The 23,062-nt window shown below is 40.9% G+C and overlaps 2 protein-coding genes across 6 annotated transcripts in view; one reads left to right on the top strand and one right to left on the bottom strand.

The window, feature by feature from the left end:
• Positions 1 to 3,104, top strand: part of Dock7 (dedicator of cytokinesis 7) — a 197,855-nt gene extending 194,751 nt beyond the window's left edge. For all 4 annotated transcript variants that reach the window (XM_059254563.1, XM_059254562.1, XM_059254561.1 and 1 more), the window contains one exon: positions 2,657 to 3,104. In XM_059254563.1, coding sequence (XP_059110546.1) covers positions 2,657 to 2,699 — 43 coding nt within the window. In that variant the 3' untranslated portion in view covers positions 2,700 to 3,104. The remainder of the gene's footprint in view (positions 1 to 2,656) is intronic.
• Positions 3,105 to 4,620: 1,516 nt separating this feature from the next.
• On the bottom strand, positions 4,621 to 22,040 carry Usp1 (ubiquitin specific peptidase 1). 2 transcript variants are annotated; one of them, XM_059254559.1, is made up of 9 exons: positions 22,025 to 22,040; positions 13,893 to 14,131; positions 12,459 to 12,579; positions 11,841 to 11,945; positions 10,954 to 11,114; positions 9,129 to 9,817; positions 8,321 to 8,491; positions 7,362 to 7,563; positions 4,621 to 6,104 (listed from the first exon to the last, which is right to left on the bottom strand). In XM_059254559.1, the coding sequence occupies exons 2-9, from the start codon at positions 14,060 to 14,062 to the stop codon at positions 5,372 to 5,374; spliced, it is 2,352 nt and encodes a 783-aa protein (XP_059110542.1). In that variant the 5' UTR covers positions 14,063 to 14,131; positions 22,025 to 22,040; the 3' UTR covers positions 4,621 to 5,371. The 2 variants fall into 2 exon arrangements, with proteins under 2 accessions (XP_059110542.1, XP_059110541.1); XM_059254558.1 differs by lacking the exon at positions 22,025 to 22,040 and adding an exon at positions 16,710 to 17,134.
• Between the last annotated feature and the right edge of the window lie 1,022 nt (positions 22,041 to 23,062).

Below are 23,062 nucleotides of genomic sequence, written 5' to 3'. Positions count from 1 at the left end.
ACTGTCCAAGAGGCCTCAGTACTTTTCTCTTTTTGACAAGTCAGAAAGGAGGACTTGGAATTTTCTACAATTGAATCCTGGTTTCATGTGAGCAGTACTTGCCTCATGTTTAGTACAGGTACCCTGGGTGGGGGCTATGGTGAAGATGCCATTGCAGATGAAGAGCCCATGGCAATGCCTGGCATTCATTCTGTAGCACTTGAGCTCTGGAAACTGGACAAAAACTGCTAAAAATAAACTGCCCTTTTTTCAACATTTTTATATTGAATTTCTCTTTACCTGTTGGACTACTGTGGCACTGTTTTATCACCCTTTTCTTTCAAACAGTATACTAATAAACCAATTAAGTTGTTTGATAACCTTTGAGAAGCCACTGAATGAAACAAATTTACATATTCATTCAGAAAAACACTCACTGTATACTGCTGTCATCCCAGTATTAGAGAAGCTGAAGCAGGGTTGTGAGATCAAGGAGAGTCTGGGCCTCTTAGACAAATACTCTCTTAAAAAAGGAAAAAGGAAATCAGTGAAGGGCCTGCTTTATGTCACATCCTCCATCTGTGACATCTGCATCTGCCCCACGGACTACAGGAGCTGAGGAAGTGCAAAGAACATTTTTCATTTGTGCCAAAGTGTATACTTCTCTTATCCTACACCTATGGGGAAGGTTCCTCTCAGAATTCCCAGTGGGAAAAGAAGCACCTCCATTTTCAGTTTTCTCGTCAGTCTTTTTGAAATCTCTAGCTACCTGCACTCATCATCATCAATCCCAGCAGGTCAGAGGCCCCAGGGGATGTGAAGGTACAAGGAATCCAGTAATGAAGCAGTTGGCAAATTCTAATTTGGGTTTTTTTCTCACTCTCCAGTCCTTCCTGTGCTAAGACTGTTAGAGCTGGAGGGCATGTCCCTAAACACAACATAGTTTCAGCTTCCTGTCGTCTCTTTAGTCTAATCCTCTGAACTTAATATCAGTATGCAATTTTTGGTTCTCTGAGGAATTTGTAGTTTTTGTTGTTTGGTTTGGTGGTTTTGTTTGGAAGGTGGCAGTTTTTTTTGGAGTGTTGCTATTTAAACCAGGTTGACCTTTGACCATTTCCCTGCATCTGCCTCCCAGGAATACACTGCCAAGCCCAGATCTAGGAAACCCTTTTCTTTTTTAAAAACCAAAATGTACTTTTTGAAACAGGATATCTTTAACTCAGGTTGGCCTTGAATTCAATATATAGGCGAGAATGACCTTGAATTTCTGATCCTCTTGCCTCCACCTCCAAAGTACTTCAATTACAAGGATACCAGACCCAGATTATGTGGTGCTAGGAGACTAGCCAGGGCTTGGTGCATGTAGGCAAGCACTCAACAACTAAGTTACATCCCCAGTACCCCTAAAAAGACTTTAAAAAATGTGTGTGTGTGTGTATGTATGTGTATGTGTATGTGTGTGTGACTGCATGAGTCTGTACACCATGTGCAGGCAGATACCCTTGGAGGCTAGAGGGCATCTAATCTGGAACTGGAGTTACAGAAGGTTGTGAGCCACCTGTGGGTACTGGGAACCTAGCCTGGGTCCCTCTACAAGAGCAGAAAGCATATTCTTAACCACTAAGCCATCTCTCCAGCTTAACAATCTCTTTTCTTGATGTATAGTATCCAGCTTTTAAAACTCTCCCCTGGAACTAAAAAAGCAATCTTTGAACTGCAAAGCTAAATGTCATTTTCTTTCTAACTGCTTTCACCTTTCCTAAACTCCCACGGCGCCTACTTAACTAACATGAGGAAGGATGAGCAAATTCATGAACCAATTCATGAAGAAGGAAAATCTAGAGAGATATTTCAATAATAAACTCAAGTCTTTAGAATTCAGGAGATAAAAAATGTCTTAGGATGTTAATTTTGCTGAAAATATAAAATCTGGAATGTTGTTTTGATTGTCAAATGTGATCTGAGACCTTGACTTTGACCATCTTCATGCTCTCCTGTGGGTAGAAGGGACTTTCCCAGAGACTGGGTGAGATGTGTAGAAGCAGGCTGGAGAATTTAGGCCTTCTATTAAGCTAGTTATCACGTGAGTGCTACTCTTTTTAAATGTTTTTGCAATTTGTTGTGGCCCTGGCTGGCCTTAAATTCAGAGATCCACCTGTCTCTGCCTCCTGAATGCTAGGATTAAAGAGTGTGAGCCACCATGCCTGGCCCTTGCAAAATTTTTTTAAATAAAATATAACAATTAGTTACTTCATAAAATAACTTAAATTTCCCATTTTAATTCCAAACATGGTAAATAGTAATATATAAATCCACATAAAAGATTTTGTAGTTTGAGAACTACTTGTTTGGTTTCAAGTTTATGATTAAAGAAACACTTGCCTTTTACCATAGTAATCCCGAATACTTCAGAAATCTCTCCCATGACACCTTAAGTAGTTATCAAAATAACCTTTTGGACAAATAATCAATAGATTTGGCAAAGTGGCTGCTATCACATACCTCTAATCTGTAGAGAAATCTAAACCAGAATATGATAGAGAATGTAAGATGTGCATCTAACATTGCGGTATCTCTGGCAGGAAAAACAAAACAAAACAAAAACCTTTAAAGGTTTATGAAAAAAAAATGTGGTACCTTCAAAAAATTGTTAACTATATTCTCTTATTTTCCTCAGAGATTCCTTCAGCCGAATGAGCCTTCGAAAAATGGAACTCTAAAATATACACTTGTTCTATCCATTTGAAAAGAGCCATGTATTCAACATGGATGTGAGATCTTCTATTGAAACACAGGACTTGGATGTCATTCTGGAAGCAATAGCACTGATTTGCTCACTGAAGAATGTGCTACCAGGTGCAGGCTGTTACATGTGAGGCTCATGGCTGTGGTTTCTAACCTTCGGGTAACATGTTGTCATCTTAAAAAAAAAAAAAAGTTAATGATTCAAAGGTACAGTACACATTTACAATTATTTATACCATAGCTAATGTTAAATTTATTTACTTTAAGTTCTTATTTTTTAATTTATATTACCATTTATAGATTCATTCATTTTGGAACCATTTTAAATGTAGTAATGCTTATTTTAAAGGTACTATTAAATATGTGAATGTTTACACTAATTTTAATGAGTGGGGTTTTAGTTTTTTTTCTCTATTACAATGGGGAAAGAATTGTTCAAAAACTGGTTCTAAACTGGCATCAAAACTGCCCCAAACTAGTTAATGGTAACAGATACTACCCCCCTAAAAGACCTGTTAAGAATTTTTAAAAAAAGTATTTGATTGAACATTCCCATAAAATCAGGCAGTAGTGGCACACGCTTTTAATCCAAGCATTCAGGAGGCAAAGACAGTCCAGATTTCTGTGAGTTCCAGGCCAGCCTGGTCTACAGAGTGCATTCCAGGACAGCCAAGGCTACACAGAGAAACTCTGTTGCAAAAAACAAAAGAACCAAAATAATTTCTATAAATGGGATTACATACCAAAATATCTAATACTGATGACATGGTAATGATAGCAGCTTGATCTTTATGGATCATTTTACTAGTATCAACTTCATGAATCAGTAATTTAAATTTATTTCTGTGTCTCAAATTCATGTATCCAATGTTTATTGACTGAACCATTAACTAGAGAGCTGCTTTAAGGCTGTTTGATATCAGTAAAGGTAACACGGAGCTAGCGCTTCATTGGTTTTACTCTACCAAGTAAGTGAGAAGTCACTTGGTTTTACAAAATGCATAAATTAGTTGCTATCATCAAAGTAATTATAATTTCAATATGAAAAGGGTACGCAGAGAAAATTAACACTTTACACACTTGGCAAAACTACCCCAGTGAATATTCACATTTTCTGAATGTTTCAAACATAATACCCAACTACTGAGTGCTGGTGAGTCACTTGAAATGACATCCTTTCCCCTCTTTGGTGGGCTGTGGGATGGTAAAGGAGGTAACCAGTAGGGAGAAGACACTAAGTAAACCTGTCACTTCTCACTTTAACTGTTTCACATCTCGGTGGGAGTATGAAGGACTTTAATTTTTATGTAATTATGATTTAGCTATGAAATACCAGTTATTTTCTCATGAGTTAGAATGGAGACGTCTTACTCATTTTGTTCTATTTCCTGACAGTGTTTTCTAAAAACACCTTTCTCACCTCATCTATAATTGATAGCACAGTTGGTTATTTGAAGATTTACCAGTGATTCTAAACTAAAGGGAAGGAGACTCAGGATTTAATTTCTATCACACCATCTATGGGAGAATGTTAATTGAATAAGCAGTCTTTCCTGTCAAAATAAGATGTTATTCCAAAAGCATTTATATACTTACTCATTTCTAAGAAAAGCTTAACGCCAATAGTGTCCCTTGTAGTCCTAAACTAAGTGACTTAGAATGACTTAAAACTTAGTCAAGCGTCTATGTATGTTGAACACAGTATCTTAAAACTAAGACAACTTGGAAGAACTAGTCTGTCCTCTGAAAATATTTTTTACCTCTGCTTTCCACTGCCAGAAATTGAGTACTGAGGTAATTATGCATGATTATTCTCTTATATGCACATATTTGCCTTTAAGAGAACTCTGATAAAAAGTTATACATTTTAAAAAAATCACACATGTGTATACATGGTTGTTAAACAGTTTAAATTTTATTGACCTCCCAGTTTTTAAAAAAATTAAAGGTCACACCTCTAGGGTTGATGTACTATATACAGATCGTGCAGAATGAGTATGAAGAGATACAAATTAGTCATGCCCAAAAGATTGACTAGAGTACAGAGTCATCTTCATAAATACATATAAAATCCTTATGAAGATAGAAGGGACTGCCAGGTTTTCTGAGACACTTTCCAAAGTTATTCAAGGCACAAAATATACACCATTGTGAATATACACACTCTAGGCTTTGTGCCTCTGATACAGCCCAAAGATTTGGCTCCATGACTATTATAAAACTAAATATACTGAATGAGATTCTGTTTCTCAGGTGAAAAAGCCAGACCTATAAACATCAAGTAGATAATTACTCCAAAATATGGAGAATACAAATACAAGCACTTTATTTTAAAAAGCAAACACAAAAGATCGTGTAAATCCAAAAGTGTTAACTGCTTCCAAGCTTCCATTTTGGATCATTTAGTACCTATACAAGTTTGTTCCCAGGAGCTTATTATGCATCACTCGTCTCTACTAAGGAAAATGATTCTAAAAATTAACATGGTTTTCAGTATTTAAAATCTCACTATTTATATAAAAGCCTAGAGAGACCAATAATATCTGATAGCTTCAAAAGATAAACTAAGATAAGACTCTTAGGTGTAATCAACTTTACCAATGTTTGTCCAGGTCTGTTTAATATATACACAAGGAAAATATACTCACTATAATTTCTTATAAAATAGCAAGTAGGGAGTAGATGTAGGAGATGTAGAAGGGGAAAGAGAATTCAGAAAGTCCTTCTCTTCTGTAACTTTTACTTCGGAGTCATCAAAGAGCAACCACTTCCCCTCATACTCCTTTAAGCTTTGCACTACACAGGAAATTTTGTTCTCAAATCCGTTCATGTTAATGCCTGTTTGGTCACTGGATTCCTTGTTCCTGTCAGATTCGTGGGTCCCATGTGTATCATTAGTTTCAGAATTTCTATTTTCAGCCAATGCTGTCCCGGCAACCTTATCAGGATTAGACGCTTTGTTGTATAGTTCATAATCTGCTTTGCTCTTTTGTCCTCCAAGAAGTCCAACAGCTTCTACATTTTTTTTGTTCAAAACTTTACTTGGCTGGGCATTTCCACCAACTCTAATTGACACTTCATCATCGTAATTTTCAGCCATCCCCCTTGCTTCCTCCTCGTTCAGTGGCTCTGGCTTACCTAGTTCACACATCTGGTCAACCACAAAATTCCCTTTATCTAGTTCTAGACTGTTAAGGTCAGTGACTTTAACAGAAGCAGTATAGTGCCCACTACTAATGGTAATGCCACTGTGCATCACAACAGCAAATAATCCATAGCTGTCATTAGTTGGCTTTGTACTCCATTCTTCTAGTGACAGTTTAAGAGGTGTCAATAAAGGAGTGTTGATCTTGGAAAGTCCACCACCATAACAATCAAACCTTTGGAAGGAAAAAAAGGCTTCCTGTAATTATGTTTTAAATGTGAAATTTTACACACAATGTGAAACCAAGTATTAAGTCCTTAATGTTTAGTTATGAGCAAAGACAGAATGAGACCTCAATTTTGAAAAAAAATCATACACAAAAATATTAAAATAGAGCCTGCAATAATAATAGTATATACCTTTAATCCTGGCACTTAGGAAGCAGAGGCAGGTGGATCAAGTTCATGGCCAACCTGGGCTACACAGCAAATTCTAGGCCGGCCAGGGCTACACAGTGGGGAGCCTCTTTAAAAAAAGCAAAAAGAGTTTAAATAACTGGTATTTGGGTGTTTCTGTGGAAAGTATATTTTCTTCACTCTTTTATTAGATTTATAACACTAGGAAATAAGCATTTTTAAAAGACCAAACTTTTAAAACCAAAGTCTTCTATGTTCTATTTTTGCTTCATGTAATATATATATTAAAATGACTGAAGAAAAGACCCTACATCTCTTTGATGACATCTGAGGACTGCTAGGATGCTCTCATGGTAATTTCAAACAAGTCAATAAATAAATGTGGGAACCATGAAGTGTCCAATAGCATTTCAGAAAAGACAGATTATCCAAAAACATCCATTTTTATATCTATTTTAATAGCTTTTGCACAAATTCTCAACTATAAAATTTCTCAAAGTTTTCAGAGATGAGTTGGATTTCCTAACTTTCCTTAAAACTGAGAAGAATTTTGCTTTGTTATCCTCCCAAAAAAAGTGTGAGTGAGTCTGGTGGCCCACACCTCTAATCCTTCAGCATCTGAGGCAAGAGGACAGCTGCATGTTGAGGCCACCATAACTATAACAGTGAATGAAACTCTGTCTTGGAGAAGGGGACGGACGGGAAATTTGGGGGGGAAAAAAAAAAGGAATATTAAAGCTTTCTCCCCTTCAGGCAGTCCCACTGAGGCGGAATACTATTACTAGCACCTACATGACTTTGAAAGGATAGATCTGAGAATTGTGCTGATTTTTTGTGGGGTTTGGTTCTTTGTTTTCTTTTTAGTTCTAGAGATCAAATCCGGGACCTCATCTTTGCTAGACAAGCACTACCTGAGCTGTGTGGCCAGCCCCTAAAAGTGTATTTATATATTTATACCCAAACAACCCGCCTGCTAAGAGCAGAGTGGTTCTTACAGTGACTTCACACAGCACTGAAACAAAGTTACTGCTTCCCTCCAAAGTTACTGCTTCCCTCCCTTTGCTCACAATACTCACTCCAGGCCACTAGCAGCAAAGCACTTCAGATGGATAGTGATAACTTCAGGCATTTTATCAAATAAGAGACTTCGCTCTGCTTCTGTATAATGATGACAATTTTCACAAAAATATTTATCTTCCCCTACAATTCTCTCCACTGAAGCAAACTGTGAAATTGCCCATCTCAAGGTCTTCATTTCTGTTTTTGGCTCTGGAGAAACTGTAAAACAGAATTGTTCACTCATAATATCTTTCAGACAGTCAAAAATTAACAAAGTTCCATGTGCAATATTATTCAGTTTCAAATAACCCATCCCCAACATCTAAAGAGATTTCTTTTACTTTCAGTCATCCTAAAGTACACATACATGTCTTCTAAGCATCATTAGCCAAGAAGGAAAAAGAAAAAAATATTAGGCACAGCAAAAGCCAAGTCAACCCAGTCCGTGCTCAGTCTAAGTCAACTGCCAGTATTCTCCAGGTAAGTAAAGCCAGTCTCATGATCCCTCAGGACATTCCACACTTTCCATCGTTTCCACTGCACACAACAGTGGCTCAAGTATTAATTTTAAAATTATCGCCGGAAGGTGATGACGCACGCCTTTAATCCCAGCACTCGGGAGGTAGAGTCAGGCAGATCTCTGTGAGTTCCAGGCCAGCCTGGTCTACAAAGTGAGTTCCAGGAAAGGCGCACAGAGAAACCCTGTCTCGAAAAACCAAAAAAAAAAAAAAAAAAAAAAATTACCCCAGTTACCAAAATCTTAAGAACTCAAATGTTAAAGTATTTCATTTTTGCATTCCAACATTTTACATTAAAATGCTACAGTTTCATAACTGGAATTAACAAGTGGTGCGATAGAAAACAGAAAAGCTATTATATACCAAGACACAATACTATATATTATATACCAACGATACTACACTATTCTGGAGAAAACTAACCAGCCCATGGTCCACACCGGCTCCCACGTGCTTACTTTCAGAGCTCTCCTCAACTTTAGAAAGCTCATCTTCTTGAACCGGGACACTAATATCCTGAAAATCTTCTCTTCTTTCTGTTAAACTTTCACATTCCAAACAGCGAGTCCTTAATACTAGCTGACCTTGAAATAATTTCTCTACGAGTTCAAAACCAACTTGTTCTGCACCTAAAATAAAAACAGGAAAATTAAGTGTACACAGATTTGTTTTTCAGTATAGTCCAAGTCAACAATTTCTCACTGAAATAAAGTATATCATGAATGAACACAAGACCCATTTTCACATCTAATTAAGCAGTGCCTTATTCATGAAATGTTGTCACTACCAAAAAAATTTTTACATAGAAATTACTATCCTTAGTCTTCAACTTGCTTCCTAAAGACATGTCCTTATAGAACTGCCCCAGAGAAAGAAAACAACTTTGGTACAATCATCAACCACATTAACTACAGATTTTTCCCTAAGATGCATACATGTATAAACACAATCTCAACTAAGATTCACTGAATGTGTCCCTTATGAGTTTATGTCATACTGTGTACATAAAAGGGGAGGAAGGACAGAAATACCACAGCTTTTCCATTAAAAATATACTGAACTTCCCTAGTTTAGAAACCATCAAGCAAAATAATCTTAACGTTAATAACAAGAGCATTACATAATACATGTTCACACACTCAAGCACGCTTTAAACACTGCAGTTGACATCTAATGGTAAATTACCTTCTCAAAACAAAATCTCAAATATTGTGTATTTCTATAGCTATTAATATCTCAACTTGTCCATCTAATAACTACACTGACCTTTGTTTATGGGCTTAACTTCACTAACGTTCACAGGTTGAACACTGCTTCCTGGAGATTCGAGAATACCACCATTGGCTGTGTTCTCACTTTTATTCTTCCCTAAGTCCTCTTCCGGGTCATCCTCGTTCTCTTTAGGTTTTCCTTTGGATCGCTGGTTTGTTGTTATTTTCCCCAGACTACAGAACTTAGAAAGAATGCTGGGCTGCTTAGTTGTAGACTTTAGCCAACTGATTTTAACTTTTGATTTCTTTTGAGAGGGTCTTGCACTCTCATTTTCAGAAACACACTTGGGGATGGTTTTAGAAATCTCAACTGTGTCACCTGTAGCTTTTCTTTTTGATCTAGTTTGTCTCTGGTTCTCTTCCAATGGCTGGGGTTCCTTGGACAATTTAACTTTTTTCTTCAGGTTACCAGACTCACTGTCACTTTTTCTTTTCCAGTTTCCTTTGGGGAGTTTTTCTTTAAAGTCCTCTGAATTCCTCCTACTGTCCATCTCCGTGCTGTTGACTCCGCTCATCTCCTCTTTCTGATGAGATTTTTCTTCTACCTTAGTAGATAATTCAGCCATGTTTTTCACTTCTTCTTTTTTTAGGAGTTGACATGTTTCTTGAATGTTTCCCAGAATACACTGTAGCACTTCCTGTGCATCATGCTGTAGATATCCTTCATACATAGGGTTGAGTTCCCTATGAATAGAAGTATTCATTTTTAGCTAATCCCAGTTTTGTATAGTAACATAAAATTTTTCTATTTTAAATATCTATTAAGTATTCTAATTTGAAACCTCTTACCTAAATTTACAGTTAAAAGTAAAAACCAATTTTACTGTATTTTTTACTTCCAATACCGTGACCGTCTTCTAAATATTATGAATAACTAATGCTGACTTTTTTTTTTTTACCATATACCAGGTTTCATTAAAAATGCTGTGCGTGTCCCTCACAGTAACTGCTATTACTAGTTACTACTGACAGATGCCACAAGGTTAAATAACTTGCCTAATAGAGTCATAAAAGATGCAAAGTGAGGGTCCAGAATCAGCTCTTGGCCACCTTTTTATAATGCCTTTCAACAAAGGTAAATAAATGTCCTGTGTGTATATCTATTCAAAAACTAAAAGACTTTTTTGGCAAGGTCTCATTATGAATTTTTTTCAATGTTATTATACATATATGTATGTGTGTGTTTACTTTAAAGCACATATAATAAATATTTAGAACTTGGAGTTTTTACACATTGACATGTTCTGTATACAGACCTGCAATTTCTAATCTGAAATCCTTAGGACCACATGTGTTCAAGAATTCTGGTATTTTCACTTTCAAATGGCAATATGGGTCTACAGTTCAATAATAGAGTATGTGCTCTAGCATGTACAAGGCCTGGGTTCAATCCTCAGTACCACAAAAATGAGTAATCTAGTGATATCTGGGCTTTACTACCAGAGACTGATTTGGTGTGGAGTCCATATACCCGTATTTTTTTTTTTTTTTAGGAGTGTAATATAGCACAGAAATAAAAGTATGAATCATCAACATATGGGGCAGTACCCTATAATCACACATCAGTCTTTTGACAGAAAATTTACTAATTCATATCAGGAAGAACTATGAGTAAAGAATATAAATAGGCGAATATAAATTTGATCTAATTTAGTATCATTATATTTAAAAATTAATTTTCAAAACCTCTGGGATATAAAAGGCCGTGAGCCTAGAGCTTCACTTTTCTTGCCATTTATTCCTATTTATTCCTATATCACTCTCATCTAAAGACAGAAACATATATAAAGAACTGTAAAGTTGTGTTAGAGAGGCTATACCTGAGTGTGTTAAGCAGTCGCCTTGGCTGTGTAGCAAGTTCATCTGTATATTTCTCTGGATTTAAGAGAAAACTAGCCTGAAGCTGTTCAACTGAAATTATTAAGGACTGTAAACTGCATATAAGCTCATAACTTGCCAAAGGATCTTCTTTGCAGCTTCCCTATCAAGGAAAAACAAAATTAAATAAGTACCTCTTTACTTCTTAGTCTCACTGAACAATGGAGCTCTTCTAATTTTAATTTCAGTACAACAAAAATTCTATTAAGCATACAGGTCAACTTTTTTCTTCATTTTAGAGTTTTTCCAGTTGCTTTCTAAATAGAAAGTAATTTTCTAATCAGTTTTCTTTTAATATATTTCTTTGCAATTGAGGCTAGGGGATTGGTTAGTGGTAGAACTTCCCTGATCTACTAACTAATGCATAAAAATACAACAGAAAAAAAAACTATACAAGACTGAATAATCTGGTAAACTCTTTTATCAGAATGAAAAATACTGACAATATACAATACTGAAAAGCTTAATTCTTGTTTATAAATTAACAGAAATCACCTGCCACCACTGTCCTGAACTCTCAAGAATCTATTACCTTTTATTTAACATTAATATTAATCTATTAACCTTGTATTTATTTAACAAATAAATTTAACTCCTCCCATTAGTTTCTTGTTTGTGTGAGTTGTTTTTTGTTGTTGACAGGGTCTCACTGTGTAGACCTGTCTGGCCAAGAAATCAAGTTAGAGAAAAAAACAGACTTGGCCTCAGCCTCAGAGATCCACCTGTGTCTGCTTCCCAAGTGCTGGGACAAAAGGTGTGCACCACCTGCATGGCCTTCCCCTTAGCTTATGTTGCTTTTTAAATTAATTTTTTTTTTTTATCTTTTTACCTTATCTTTCTGATTAGAGTCATCCTTCAGAGCTTCTTTCTTCCTTGAAATAATATTAAATAAGTGCTTCACTCCGGACTTAAAACCAGGACAAAAGTATAACACCTACAAAAGGGACAGCATCTAAGTACTGAGCAAACAATACACCTAGAATCACTAACGCCTTCTGTAGGGCAATTTTAATGTCTATCACCTAACACTCAGATATTAAGACCCTTAATCAAAACTTATTTTCTCTACCCCATCAGTTCTAACCCACTGTTCCCTCAGTAGCTCTTAGCTCTGAATGTAGGTAGATATATTAATAAGATTAAGATTACAAGGACAAAAAAAGCAAACTGAAAATTTTAAGGGCACACAAAATAACAAGTTTTTAAGTGGACACAGCACTAGGAATGAAGCAGAAAAGAAGGGAAAAAAATGGTTTGGTATCTTCTTCTTAATCTAGCCAATTTAATATCTCACCTTTATTTTTTTCTTAGCCCACGGGAAGTTTAGTAATGTGCAGTTTATAGAGTATTATTATAGCCTGATTTGGTTTGAAAGGTAAACAAAGTACAGACAAAGCCATTCAATAATCTAAAATTTTCAGAACCATTAAACATGACTTCATTTTACCTGAAGAATACTATTCAGATAGCAAGTGTTGCCAAGATTATTCAGTCCCACAAATGGTAACAGGTTTTCTCTCTTCTCACAGTTTATTGGTGAGGACTGTGCAGCAGGAACAACTTGGTCACTATTAATACACAGGGAAGAAAAGATAAAAAGAAGTGGCATCTTAAAGTGAAAATGCTACTGCCCTAAATTTAGGTTTTTTACAATACAGGTATGACATGAACAATCAGGTGACACTTTTAAGAGCAACCATTATAGATTCAAAATATATCATATACCCATTAGAGATTTTAAAACATCATATACTCCACAAACCTCACAATAATTCCCTTAAGAGAATGTTAATCCCACAAAAGTAAATGAACTAATATGGTGGTTTCTTTTACCTACTGTGACATTTAAATCAGTTTAATTCTGAATATAAACCTGGGTATGAGCTAATAATTAGCAACACTATTTAAGGAAGTTATACTAAAGTCCTGTTCATAAAGGTTTAGAAGAAAGTCTGTGAGGAGAATTACACTGCTTCTCCTCACTTAAATAGGTCATCTCTTTTCCATCTTTGGTGCTTGGGATTGAACCCAGGAGATCCTGAGCTATATACCTAACTCTAAACAATCACTGGGAAAACATGGGATAAAATCTGCTTTAGTTACCCAACAGAGTGTCCAGTTGTTGGACGATAGACTCCAGCTACAGCAATTTGGAATATTCACTTTTGCTCTTTATTTTTTAATTTTAAAAAGGCCCTTTATATTGTAATGAATTCAAATAAAAACATCATGCAGCTAGACTAAAGGGGCCACTCAAACCCTGTCCAGTCCTATAGGACAGCCATTATGAAGCGATGGAGTTCTACTTAGAGCTTTATCCTTCTCCCATCAATTACATTTTCTGTGCACTTACTCACCATACAAAATAATTAGCTTTATAGCCTCTTTTATGACTGGACTCATTTGTACTTTATGTGCATTCCTTCTCTCCTTATCTTTCTTTTTAGTGACTAAAGAATTTATGTACAATTAGAAAGCCATTTTTAAAGTCCAGTTTCAATATAATTTGCAACTATCCTGCTTCTGAGTAGTTTTGGAGTGTAACTGTCAAGTCTTCTGAACCAAATCAAAGAAAACCCTGTTTTTACACACAGTGCTCTACAAAATATCAAGCATAACTGATTGTTTCAGTCGATAATTCCAAGTTAGTCTCAATCACTCCCAACACTGATGATAATGCTAATAAGTTAACATTGTAGAGGTGATCCTATAAGGAACCACCAGGACATGTTAATTCTCATCTCATTAAATGCAAATTCCTGAGTATTTTCTTCTAACCTGTGTGAACTGTCAGGTCAGTATAGAAGTATCAACCCAAGTTCAATGTTCCTTCATTGATTCAGAATAAAGTACAGAAATAGATTTAAAATAAAATACATACATCTCAGATCCTCTATATTCAGAAGCTTTTTCTTCATTTTCTTGAGAATCGGTGAAATCTAAAGCTCTTTTAGTTTCCTTTTTCTGAAAAAACTTCAAAGAAAGTCTGTTCTTCTTCGATGGACTACCTCTTGAAAGCCCATTACTTTCACTAGGTATGACACCAGGCATTTTCTTTTAAAATTGCAAGGAGTTGACGAGAATTAACTTATAGAAGGCAGCTGTAATCACCAATTATATCTGTTAATCACACACACACACAAAAAAGATTGCATTAGTCCTCAGTTATCAGGAATAGGTGACAAATTAACAATTGTGAAAAATTTACCAAGAGGGTGGTACAAATCAGGACATCATATTTAAAAACCTAATGCCTGACAGTAAGTAGATACTTAGGGTTTATTGCTTAGTGGTTCTCAACCTTCCTAATGCTGTGACCCTTGAATACATACAATTCCTCATGCTGTGGTGACCTCCAACCATATTTTTTTGCTACTTCATAACTGTAATTTTGCTACTGCTAAGAATCCTAATGTAAATATCTGGTATGCAGGATCTCTGATATGCAACCCCTATGAAAGAAAGGGTCATTTGAACCCCTCCCCCCACACGTCGCAACCCCCAAGTTGAGAACTGCTGGATTAAATGAAGCTACACTGTTTAACTTTCTTTAAGATATACTACTAAATTCTTATTACTTTAGTATGTATACATTAAGGACTACATTACAAAATACCCATTTAGTAAAATCATACATAGAGGACAATAAGGTCACAGAATTAAGTAAAAACCCAGGGCTGGTGAGATGGCCCAGTGAGTAAAAGGCACTTGCTGCTAGGCCTGACAACCTGAGCTCGATCCCAGAACTCAACTAGACACACACAACGATTAAAAAAAAAAAAAATAGGTTTACACAAAAACTGTCTCTAATTATGAGGAAGTTAAAAAAACAAAAACAAAAACAGGGATGAGTCGGGCAGTGGTGGCGAAACGCCTTTAATCCCAGCACTGGAGAGGCAGAGCCAAGCAGATCTCTGAGTTTGAGGCCAGCCTGGTCTACAAATCGAGATCCAGGACAGGTACCAAATCTACACAGAGAAGGGGGGGGGGGCGGGGACGGGGACGGGACGACGACGACATGGGACAGGACAGACGGGACACGATGACGGGGACACGATGACGGGGACACACGACACGACAGGGATGATTGAGAACCAAAGTAGCAGTGGACACTACAATCTATCTTTCTACAGCCATTTATAGTCAATAATGAATATACACAATACAGTCTCTGAAAGGCGTCAAGTGTAATTCACTACAAAAGGCACATATCTGGCCTTCAGTTACAAAAATCTGAAAGAAGCTACACACACAAAGCTGGAACAGTGGTTGGAAAACCTTGCTCCACGTCATGTGTACTAAAAATTACTATACTTTAGCCTTTCAATTCTTTTTTGAAGCAAGGTCACACTGTAGCCCTGGCTGTCTTGGAATGTCTTAAGTGGTAAACCAGGCTGGCCTGGGACTCAGAGATCCGCCTGCCTCGGCCTCTCTCTAACGCCGGTATGAAAGTTCTGTGAGTCACCACACCCAGCTCCAATTGTTTCTAAACTATGTGATTTAAAATTGCACTGAACAAGAACCTTTCTACCCTGTTTAAAAGTAGAATATCAAAACGGAAGAAAAAAAGGATGTGGTAATATTTGTGATACTTTACAGAAGTCTATTTTTCATTTGGGACATCTAGAAGAAAAATATCCTTTTATCCCAATATCCCTAAAATACAATCAAGTTTCAAATGTAGGTAGGTACCTGAGTAGTAAATTGAGGTGCACCAAAAAAAAAAAAAAAAAAAAAAACCACTCAAATTCTACCCCTAAACCTTTCACTCCAGTGTACACTGCATTGAAACCATTTTTTGGGAACCAACTCAGGAAGAACTGGATAGATGACAAATTTTCCCACCTTGCCCACAACTTCAATTTTGTCTCTCCTGGCCCCTTAATGTTCCTCATGAAACACGATGAATAATAAGATGCCACTATTACTTAATAATAAAAACAGGACATTAATGTTGTGAATAATAAATCAGCCTTCCCTAAACTGTCAGAGATCCCCGAGCTTTAATGACTCCAGAAAGGTGTCTTCCTGGGAGCCAATGAGAGAAGGGAAAAGTGACCTGCCAGCTGAAATAGCGGACCGCCACCTCAGCCAGCCATCCCCTCCCGCAAACAAGCAGCCGGCACTGACGGTCACCGAGACCGTGACACTTTCCCGGGTGCCCAATCCCACGCTCTCGCCGTCCCTTTAAGTAGGAGCTTTCGGGCAAAAAGCGTCTCTCCCGAACTATAGAAACCAAGCTTCGTACAATGAACTCCACGGTAAACCTTCTCGACCAAATGACACCGGGAACCCCCAGACCCATTACTTTTCAGATCTGCGTAAAACGACAGGATTCAACTTTTCCTTCCCGAGAAAAGTGTGAAACAATAAAGACAAGCTCTTGGGCGCAGGGTTCAGACACGTGGCGCCGTACACACTTGTGGGGAAACTGGAAGTCAAGAAAACGCGCGGTAAAATTTCGCAAACCCCGACCCAGGACGCAGCGATCGCAAACACCTCTTCTCCCGGCCGGCGCTCCCGTGGCGGGAGGCAGAGGCAGAGGGGCACAAGCTGCCGGGTGGCCGCCCCGGGGTCGCCGCGCCCGCCCGCCCGCCCGCCCGCCCGTCCCCCGCAGCGCAGCCCCGGGCCTGAGGGGCCTCCCCACGGTCCGCACCTGCCCCGCAGCCGCGGGCCCCGAACCCCCGACCCTCCTTACCCGGTCATGGCCCTGAGCAAGTCCGCGGCGCCGCCGCCGGGGAGACCAGCCGGACAGAGCGCGGGCGCGACAGGTGAGCCCCGCCGCCGTCCCGGGAGAGGGATCGCTGGTGGGTGCCTCCCGCGCGGGAGTGACCATTCGTCCGCCGAGCGGGAGCCGGGCCGCCGCTCGGTCCTGCCCGCCGCGGCCCCACTACATCCCCGGCGCAGCCCGGCCGCGAAGGCTACGGGCGCACGGCGGCGGCGGCGGCGCTCCCGAGCCGCAGGGTCCCCCGCTCGGCCACCGAGGGGGAACTTGGCGCGTTTTCCTCAGTCTCAGGACCCCCGCGAGTGAACCCCCGCCCGCGCCAGCGTCGCGGCTGGAGGTGGCGTCCTCGGAAAGTGCCGGTTCTCCTCGCCGCGCTGCAGAGACGCGGAAGGCGCGAGCCGCCGCGCGACCGCCCCTCGCCCCCGGCACGCTCGGCTCCGGAACCAGCTGGAACGGTAGTTTCCCCCCCCCAGGGCCTAACGGGTTCCGCAGTTTAAACAGCGCAGGCAGCGGCGCGGGCAGCTCGCGCGGGTCCTCGCAGAGGCGCGCGCTGCGCAGGGGGCCGGGCTGGCGCGCAGGAGCCTCGCTCACGCCCTCTTTCTTTTTTTTTTTTTTTTTTTTAATTCTTTTTTAAACCTTCCTACTCGCGAGTTGAAGGGGTGGGAGCGTACGGGTCGGCAGATGGGACAGGGAGGGGCCGGGACCAGCCCCTCTCCCTCAGGTGCTCAAACGCGCCAATCCAAGAGGAACAGTTTCCAAAAGCTCGGCCCTGCGCCCCGGCGGGAAGAGCCAATCAGAAGTACCCATACGAAAAGCCACTTCGGGGGCCGGGAGGACACGCCGGCCAATGACAAAGTAGAGGGAGCGAGCCCCGGCCCGTCCTGGTTGGGCGTGCGGCGTCCGGAGCGCCTGCAGCCGCGCTCATTGGCGCGCCGCTGCGCGCTTTCGCGGCCGGCGGTTAGAGTTCCGCTTTGCGTTTTGTTAGCGCCGGGAGGTGGCGACCCCGAGGGTGTGGCTCCCGGACCGAGGCCCGGGCGCAGGCCCGCCTCCCTTTTTTTTTTTTTTTTTTTTTGGCGTGTGCTTCCTGGCAGAGTTAACCGGAGAGACTCGGCAAATGGCTGCCGGGCTCGCTCGCTGCTCGGCGCCTGCCGGGCGTCCAGTTTGCAGCGGGAGCCGCGGCCCGGCCCCAGGCCGTCGGATCAAAACAAGCACCGCCCTAGACAGGCCGGGCTCCGCCGAACGCGGCGCGGCCGCGCCTCCGGGCTTGCTTTTCAGGCTGGTCCCTCGCGGCAGAAGCTCGGGCGGGTTCTGGCGCGAGCTGGTACCGAACGACCCAAAGGCAGCCAGGCGGCCGTGTCCGTTTGGGGGATCTGGTTTTGGAGGCTCTACCTTAGATGTGAGGTGATCTCACAGTGCGGTGCTGGCAGTTGACGAGAACTCAGGAAATCCGTCCGAGTGGGGGTTTGGTTTTGTTTTGTTTTGTTTTGGTGACCACTGTGTTGCCGGGCTGTTTTGAGGGCGGTAGGGATGACACGTGAAGTGTACTCCCTGCTTTAGAGTCTACGGAGACCGAAGTTCAGGCGGTGCTTTGAAATAATGTAAATGGTAGGTAAAGAGGGTAACAGCTGTTTTAGATGGGACAGTCCAGAAAGACTTGAGGTTTGGGTAGTCAGCTCCAGGAAGCGCACCTCGAGAGGAATGGGCCCCGCAGAGGAAGAGCTGCTCCTCACAAGTGTCTTAACCCGTTGAAGCTTCGGGAGCTTGGTGTTTGGGAATGCAGTGAGGGCAGGATGCTTTCAGCACAGAGAGTCTAAGAAGACTGGAGGAATGGCCGTGAAATGAGCGTTCATGGGGACAAGCAGGAGGCACATCTCCCCAGAGTCACCCTCAGCGGCCTAAGGAGGTCCTGTCAACTTTTAGGGACAAAGTCCTAACTGGGATTCACGGTTTAGTCACAGAAACACATATTCAGACCGTCCAGTTTGTGGAGCAGGATTGGAGTTTAAAGATACTTGGGTTCAGAGAGGCTCAGTGGAAAAGGTAAGACATACGGGAACATGGGCGTGAGCTTCTTAAAGAGTCCCAGAGAGACCTGCCCAAGTGTGGGGACAGTCGTGGCTCTCAGTCATTAATAGGATTTTGATGGTATTTGAAGTTTCTATTCGTAAAGGGTTTCTAAGAAACCGGAAATGACATCTCTGAATGGTTTCTAGGGGACTCCTGACGGGATTACGGTTGGTAAAGTAAAAATCTAGCCCACAGGGATACTGAGGGGTAGGAAAACAAAACTAGCAGTTCATTTAAAAGTCTCACTTGATACCTAGGGAAAGGAATGAGGCTCTACTCAGGGTCATACACACTCCAGCATTAAGCCTGGGACATTGTTACTTTAGCATTAAATACCTTTGTACAAATAACGCTATGAAGGCAGCCCTACAGCAAAGGCTTTGGAATTCCAGTCACACTCCAAGGCTAGAGGACTTTTCCCCTGCCCATGTCCCCGTAATTTCCCCCTTCTGTCCTGTCAGAGCTCTGATTAAATTGGCTGAATGCCATCAAATAGTTCTGAACTAGTAGGTAGCAAGGCTTATAAAGTGAATTGTGAGCCAGGCTGTGGTAGCACACAGCTTTAATCCCAGCACTCAGGAGGCAGAGGCAGGTGGATCTGTGAGTTCCAGGACAACCTGGGCTGTTAACACAGAGAAACCCTGTAGACAAATTACTAAGCGGTCTTATTAAATTAAAAAAAACTTGGAGCCAGGTATTGGGGTGAACACTGAAAGATCAGAGAAGCAGAACAAGTCACGGCTAAACTCACCTCACCAACTTCTCAGCTGATCCTGTTTCCTCAAACTGGAAGTCTCTGAATCCTCATCCGAATCTGAGCTGAACTGCTGCTAAAAGCTTAAAAGCCTCTAGTTCCTCGTCTTTCTGCTTCCTGCCATCACTTCCTGGGGTTAAAGGTGTGAGTCACCATGCCTGGCTATTTCCAGTATGGCCTTGACCTCACAGAGATCCCAATGGATCTCTGCCTCCCAAGTGATAGGATTAAAGGTGTGTGTGCCACCATTTTCTGGCCTCTATGTCTATCTAGTGGCTGTTCTGTTCTCTGACCCCAGATAAGTTTATTAAGGTGCACAATATATTGAGGGACACAATGTCACCACAAAACCTTGTCCTCAAAAATAAAATTTTTTTAAAAGTGACTTGTGATGGAGAAGACTGGACTTCAGGCACAAGCAGAAAGATCCACTTAAAAGGATGGTTCACAAAGCCAAGGAATAAATGGTGACTTGAAATAAGGTGACAGTGGAAACATGTAAGTAGGAGTCACACCAGGTATGGTGGTGCACACCTGTAATTCCCTCACTGAGGAGGCTGAGGCAAGAAAATTACCAGAAATCCAAAGGTCTGGTGTTCTTCAGCATACTGAGATATAGTATATACCTATTATGCTAGCACTTTGAAGGCTCAGGAGAATCATGAGTCACAGGCCATCTCAGCTATATAGTAAGATCTTATCTCAAGAACGGGGAAGACCCACCAGTGCCATGGTGGTTCAGTGGGCAAAAATGCTTTCTGTGAAGCCAGAGAACCTTGAAACTGAGTGGAAGGATAAAACTAACAACTTCCAAATGTTCTCTGACTACACAGATGCCATGGTATGTGCCTGCACTCGCTTACATACAGTAACTTGAAAAGATAAATAGTTGCCTATTTCACATGAGACATACCTAAGGAGACAAAGGCCAGAGCCAGCAGATACACAAGACACAAAGCCAGAGTTAATAATACAAATCAGTCTTAGGTTGTCATCCTGTGCAAGCCACTGGCCAGGTCACATTTTTATATTAACAGAATATGGGGTTTGAAAGAAAACGGCCCCCAAAGGGAGTGGCACTATTAGAAGGTCTGGCCTTGTTGGAGGAAGTGTGTCACTGTGGGGGCAGGCTTTGAGGTCTCCTTTGCTCAAGCTTCTCTCAGTGTGACTGTCAGTTGACTTCCTGTTGCCTCTAAATCAAGATGTAGGACTCTCAGCTCCAGCACCACATATGCCTGCATACTGTCATGCTCTTTGCCATGATGGACTGAACCTCTAAAATTGTAAGTGAGCCTCCCTCAATTAAATGTTTTCGTTTATGAGTTGGTGGTGGCTCACGCCTTTAATCTCGGAAGGCAGAGCCAGGCAGATCTCAGTTCGAGGCCAGCCTGGTCTATAGAGTGAGATCCAGGACAGGCACCGAAACTACGCAGACCAAAAAAAAAAAAAGAAAAAAGAAAGAAACAAATACAGTGTCCATATTTAGTTCATACAACTATTCTAGAAGAGTATATGCCCAACTAAAAATAATAAAGGGGACACTTAGCATTCTTTGCTATATTTTTCCTGTCTTAGCCAGGATTTCTATTGCTGCAACAAAACACCATGACCATAGAACAGGTTGGGGAGGAAAGGGTTTATTTGGCTTACACTTCAGCATTGCTGTTCATCACTAAAGGAAGTCAGGACAGGAGCTCAAACGGCAGGAACCAGAAGGCAGGAGCTGATGCAGAGGCCATGGAGGAGTGCTGCTTATTGGTTTGCTCCTCATGGCTTGCTCAGCCTGCTTTCTTGGAGAACCCATGACTACCAACCCAGGGAAGGCCCCATCCATGATGGGCTGGACCCTCCGTCATTGACGGTGAATTGAGAAAATTCCTTACAGCTGGATTTCATGGAGGCATTTCCTCAACTGAGGCTCCTTCGTCTCTGATGACTCTAGTTTGTGTCAAGTTGACACACAAAACCAGCCACTACACATGATCATGCAAAACAAACAAAACTGAAGTTTTCTCAGAAGGTGAAAAAGTGGAATAAGGACATCTTTGGCTCTTTGAATTTACTAGATATCATTTGCCCCCTGTGGTAGATAAGGGGGTGTGCTCTCCATGATCCTTTCAATCCTGGAGATCCTACTGCAACTGAGGCTGCACCTTCACCAGTGGTCTCTCATGGTGCCAAGCCTTAGCTGCTGTCCATGACCTTCAAAACCAATATAAGTTAAGAAACTCTTAAACATTACCAAATCCGATTGCCAGCACAAGGTACAGCAGCCTTGGACCTCTCTGGATCATAGGTTCTGTGTGTTGGTCCTGAGAAAACACTTCTCAGAAGATTTTGCTTCAATGATGCCTGCCTCTTCTTAATCACAGCTAATTTTTCAGCCCCAGTTGACCTGAACCACAGATTCTTAGTTGGAAATACCGAATGGTCCCACTAAATTCTTTAGTGAGTTCTAAAAACTTACCTCTGAAACTTTACAAGCCAGGCAGCCATCATCTGCACTGCTGTCAGCATTCTCTTCTACATTACTGCAATAATAGCTGAGTTCTGAACAGCCCAAAGTTCCAAAATCCTTCTACAATGTTCCCCAAAACATGGTCAGTTTGTCACAACAATACCACACTTCAGGAACCAATTTAGTCTTTAGGGTTTCTGTTGCTGTGGTAACACAACTAAAAGCAACTGGGAGAGGAAATAGTTTATTTCATCTTACACTTCTAAGTAATGGTTCATCACTGAGAAGTTGAGGAAGGAACTGAAGCAGAAGCCAAGGAGGAGAGCTGTTTACTAGCTTGGTCCCCATAGCTTCCGCAGCCCATTTTCTTAGATAACTCAGGACCATCTGCCCAGTATTGGCACCACCCATAGTGGGCCGAGCCCTCCACATCAATCTTTTATCAAAAAATGCACTGCAGGATTTCCCACAGGCCAATCTGGTGCAGGCATTTTCTCAAGTGAGGTTCCCTCTTCTCAAATGATTCTGCCTTATGTCAAATTGAGAAGAAACAAAACAACAAAAACAGCAAAAAACCTAACCAGCATGCATGCATGTGCCAGCAGGCCCAATGAACATAATTTAAAAAAGATTTATTTATCCAATAAATAACTTTTTTAAAAAAGAAGGTAATATACTAGCAGATATTCGAGACATAAGAGAAGCAGAAACTTTAAAATGTGAAAGATGTGAAAGCCAGAACACTTTTCAATACAATCAGAGAAACTTTCATCTGTTGGAAAGAAAGCTAAAAACCAAGAGAATTTTAGAGCGACTGAGCTTAAAAGATAGTCAAATGTCCCAATAGCAGGTGTGATATGCCAAAATCAGGGCCATATTTAGGAAGAATCTAGTATCCTGACAAATTGAGGAACTATTTGGGTGGTGTCCCTGAAATACTTGTTATTCCCCAGACTCCTTTGGTGGCTGCATTGTTAGCCATGCCTCCCTACTAAAAATTGTCATTTTTGTCTTACTAGACATTGTTGAGGCATCTACTGAGTAACA

The sequence above is a fragment of the Peromyscus eremicus genome, chromosome 2 (genome assembly GCF_949786415.1).
Source record: "Peromyscus eremicus chromosome 2, PerEre_H2_v1, whole genome shotgun sequence".
Taxonomy (NCBI): Eukaryota; Metazoa; Chordata; class Mammalia; order Rodentia; family Cricetidae; genus Peromyscus; species Peromyscus eremicus.
The sequence above is the reverse complement of the archived record's forward strand: the minus strand, read 5'-3'. Positions and strand labels throughout refer to the sequence as shown.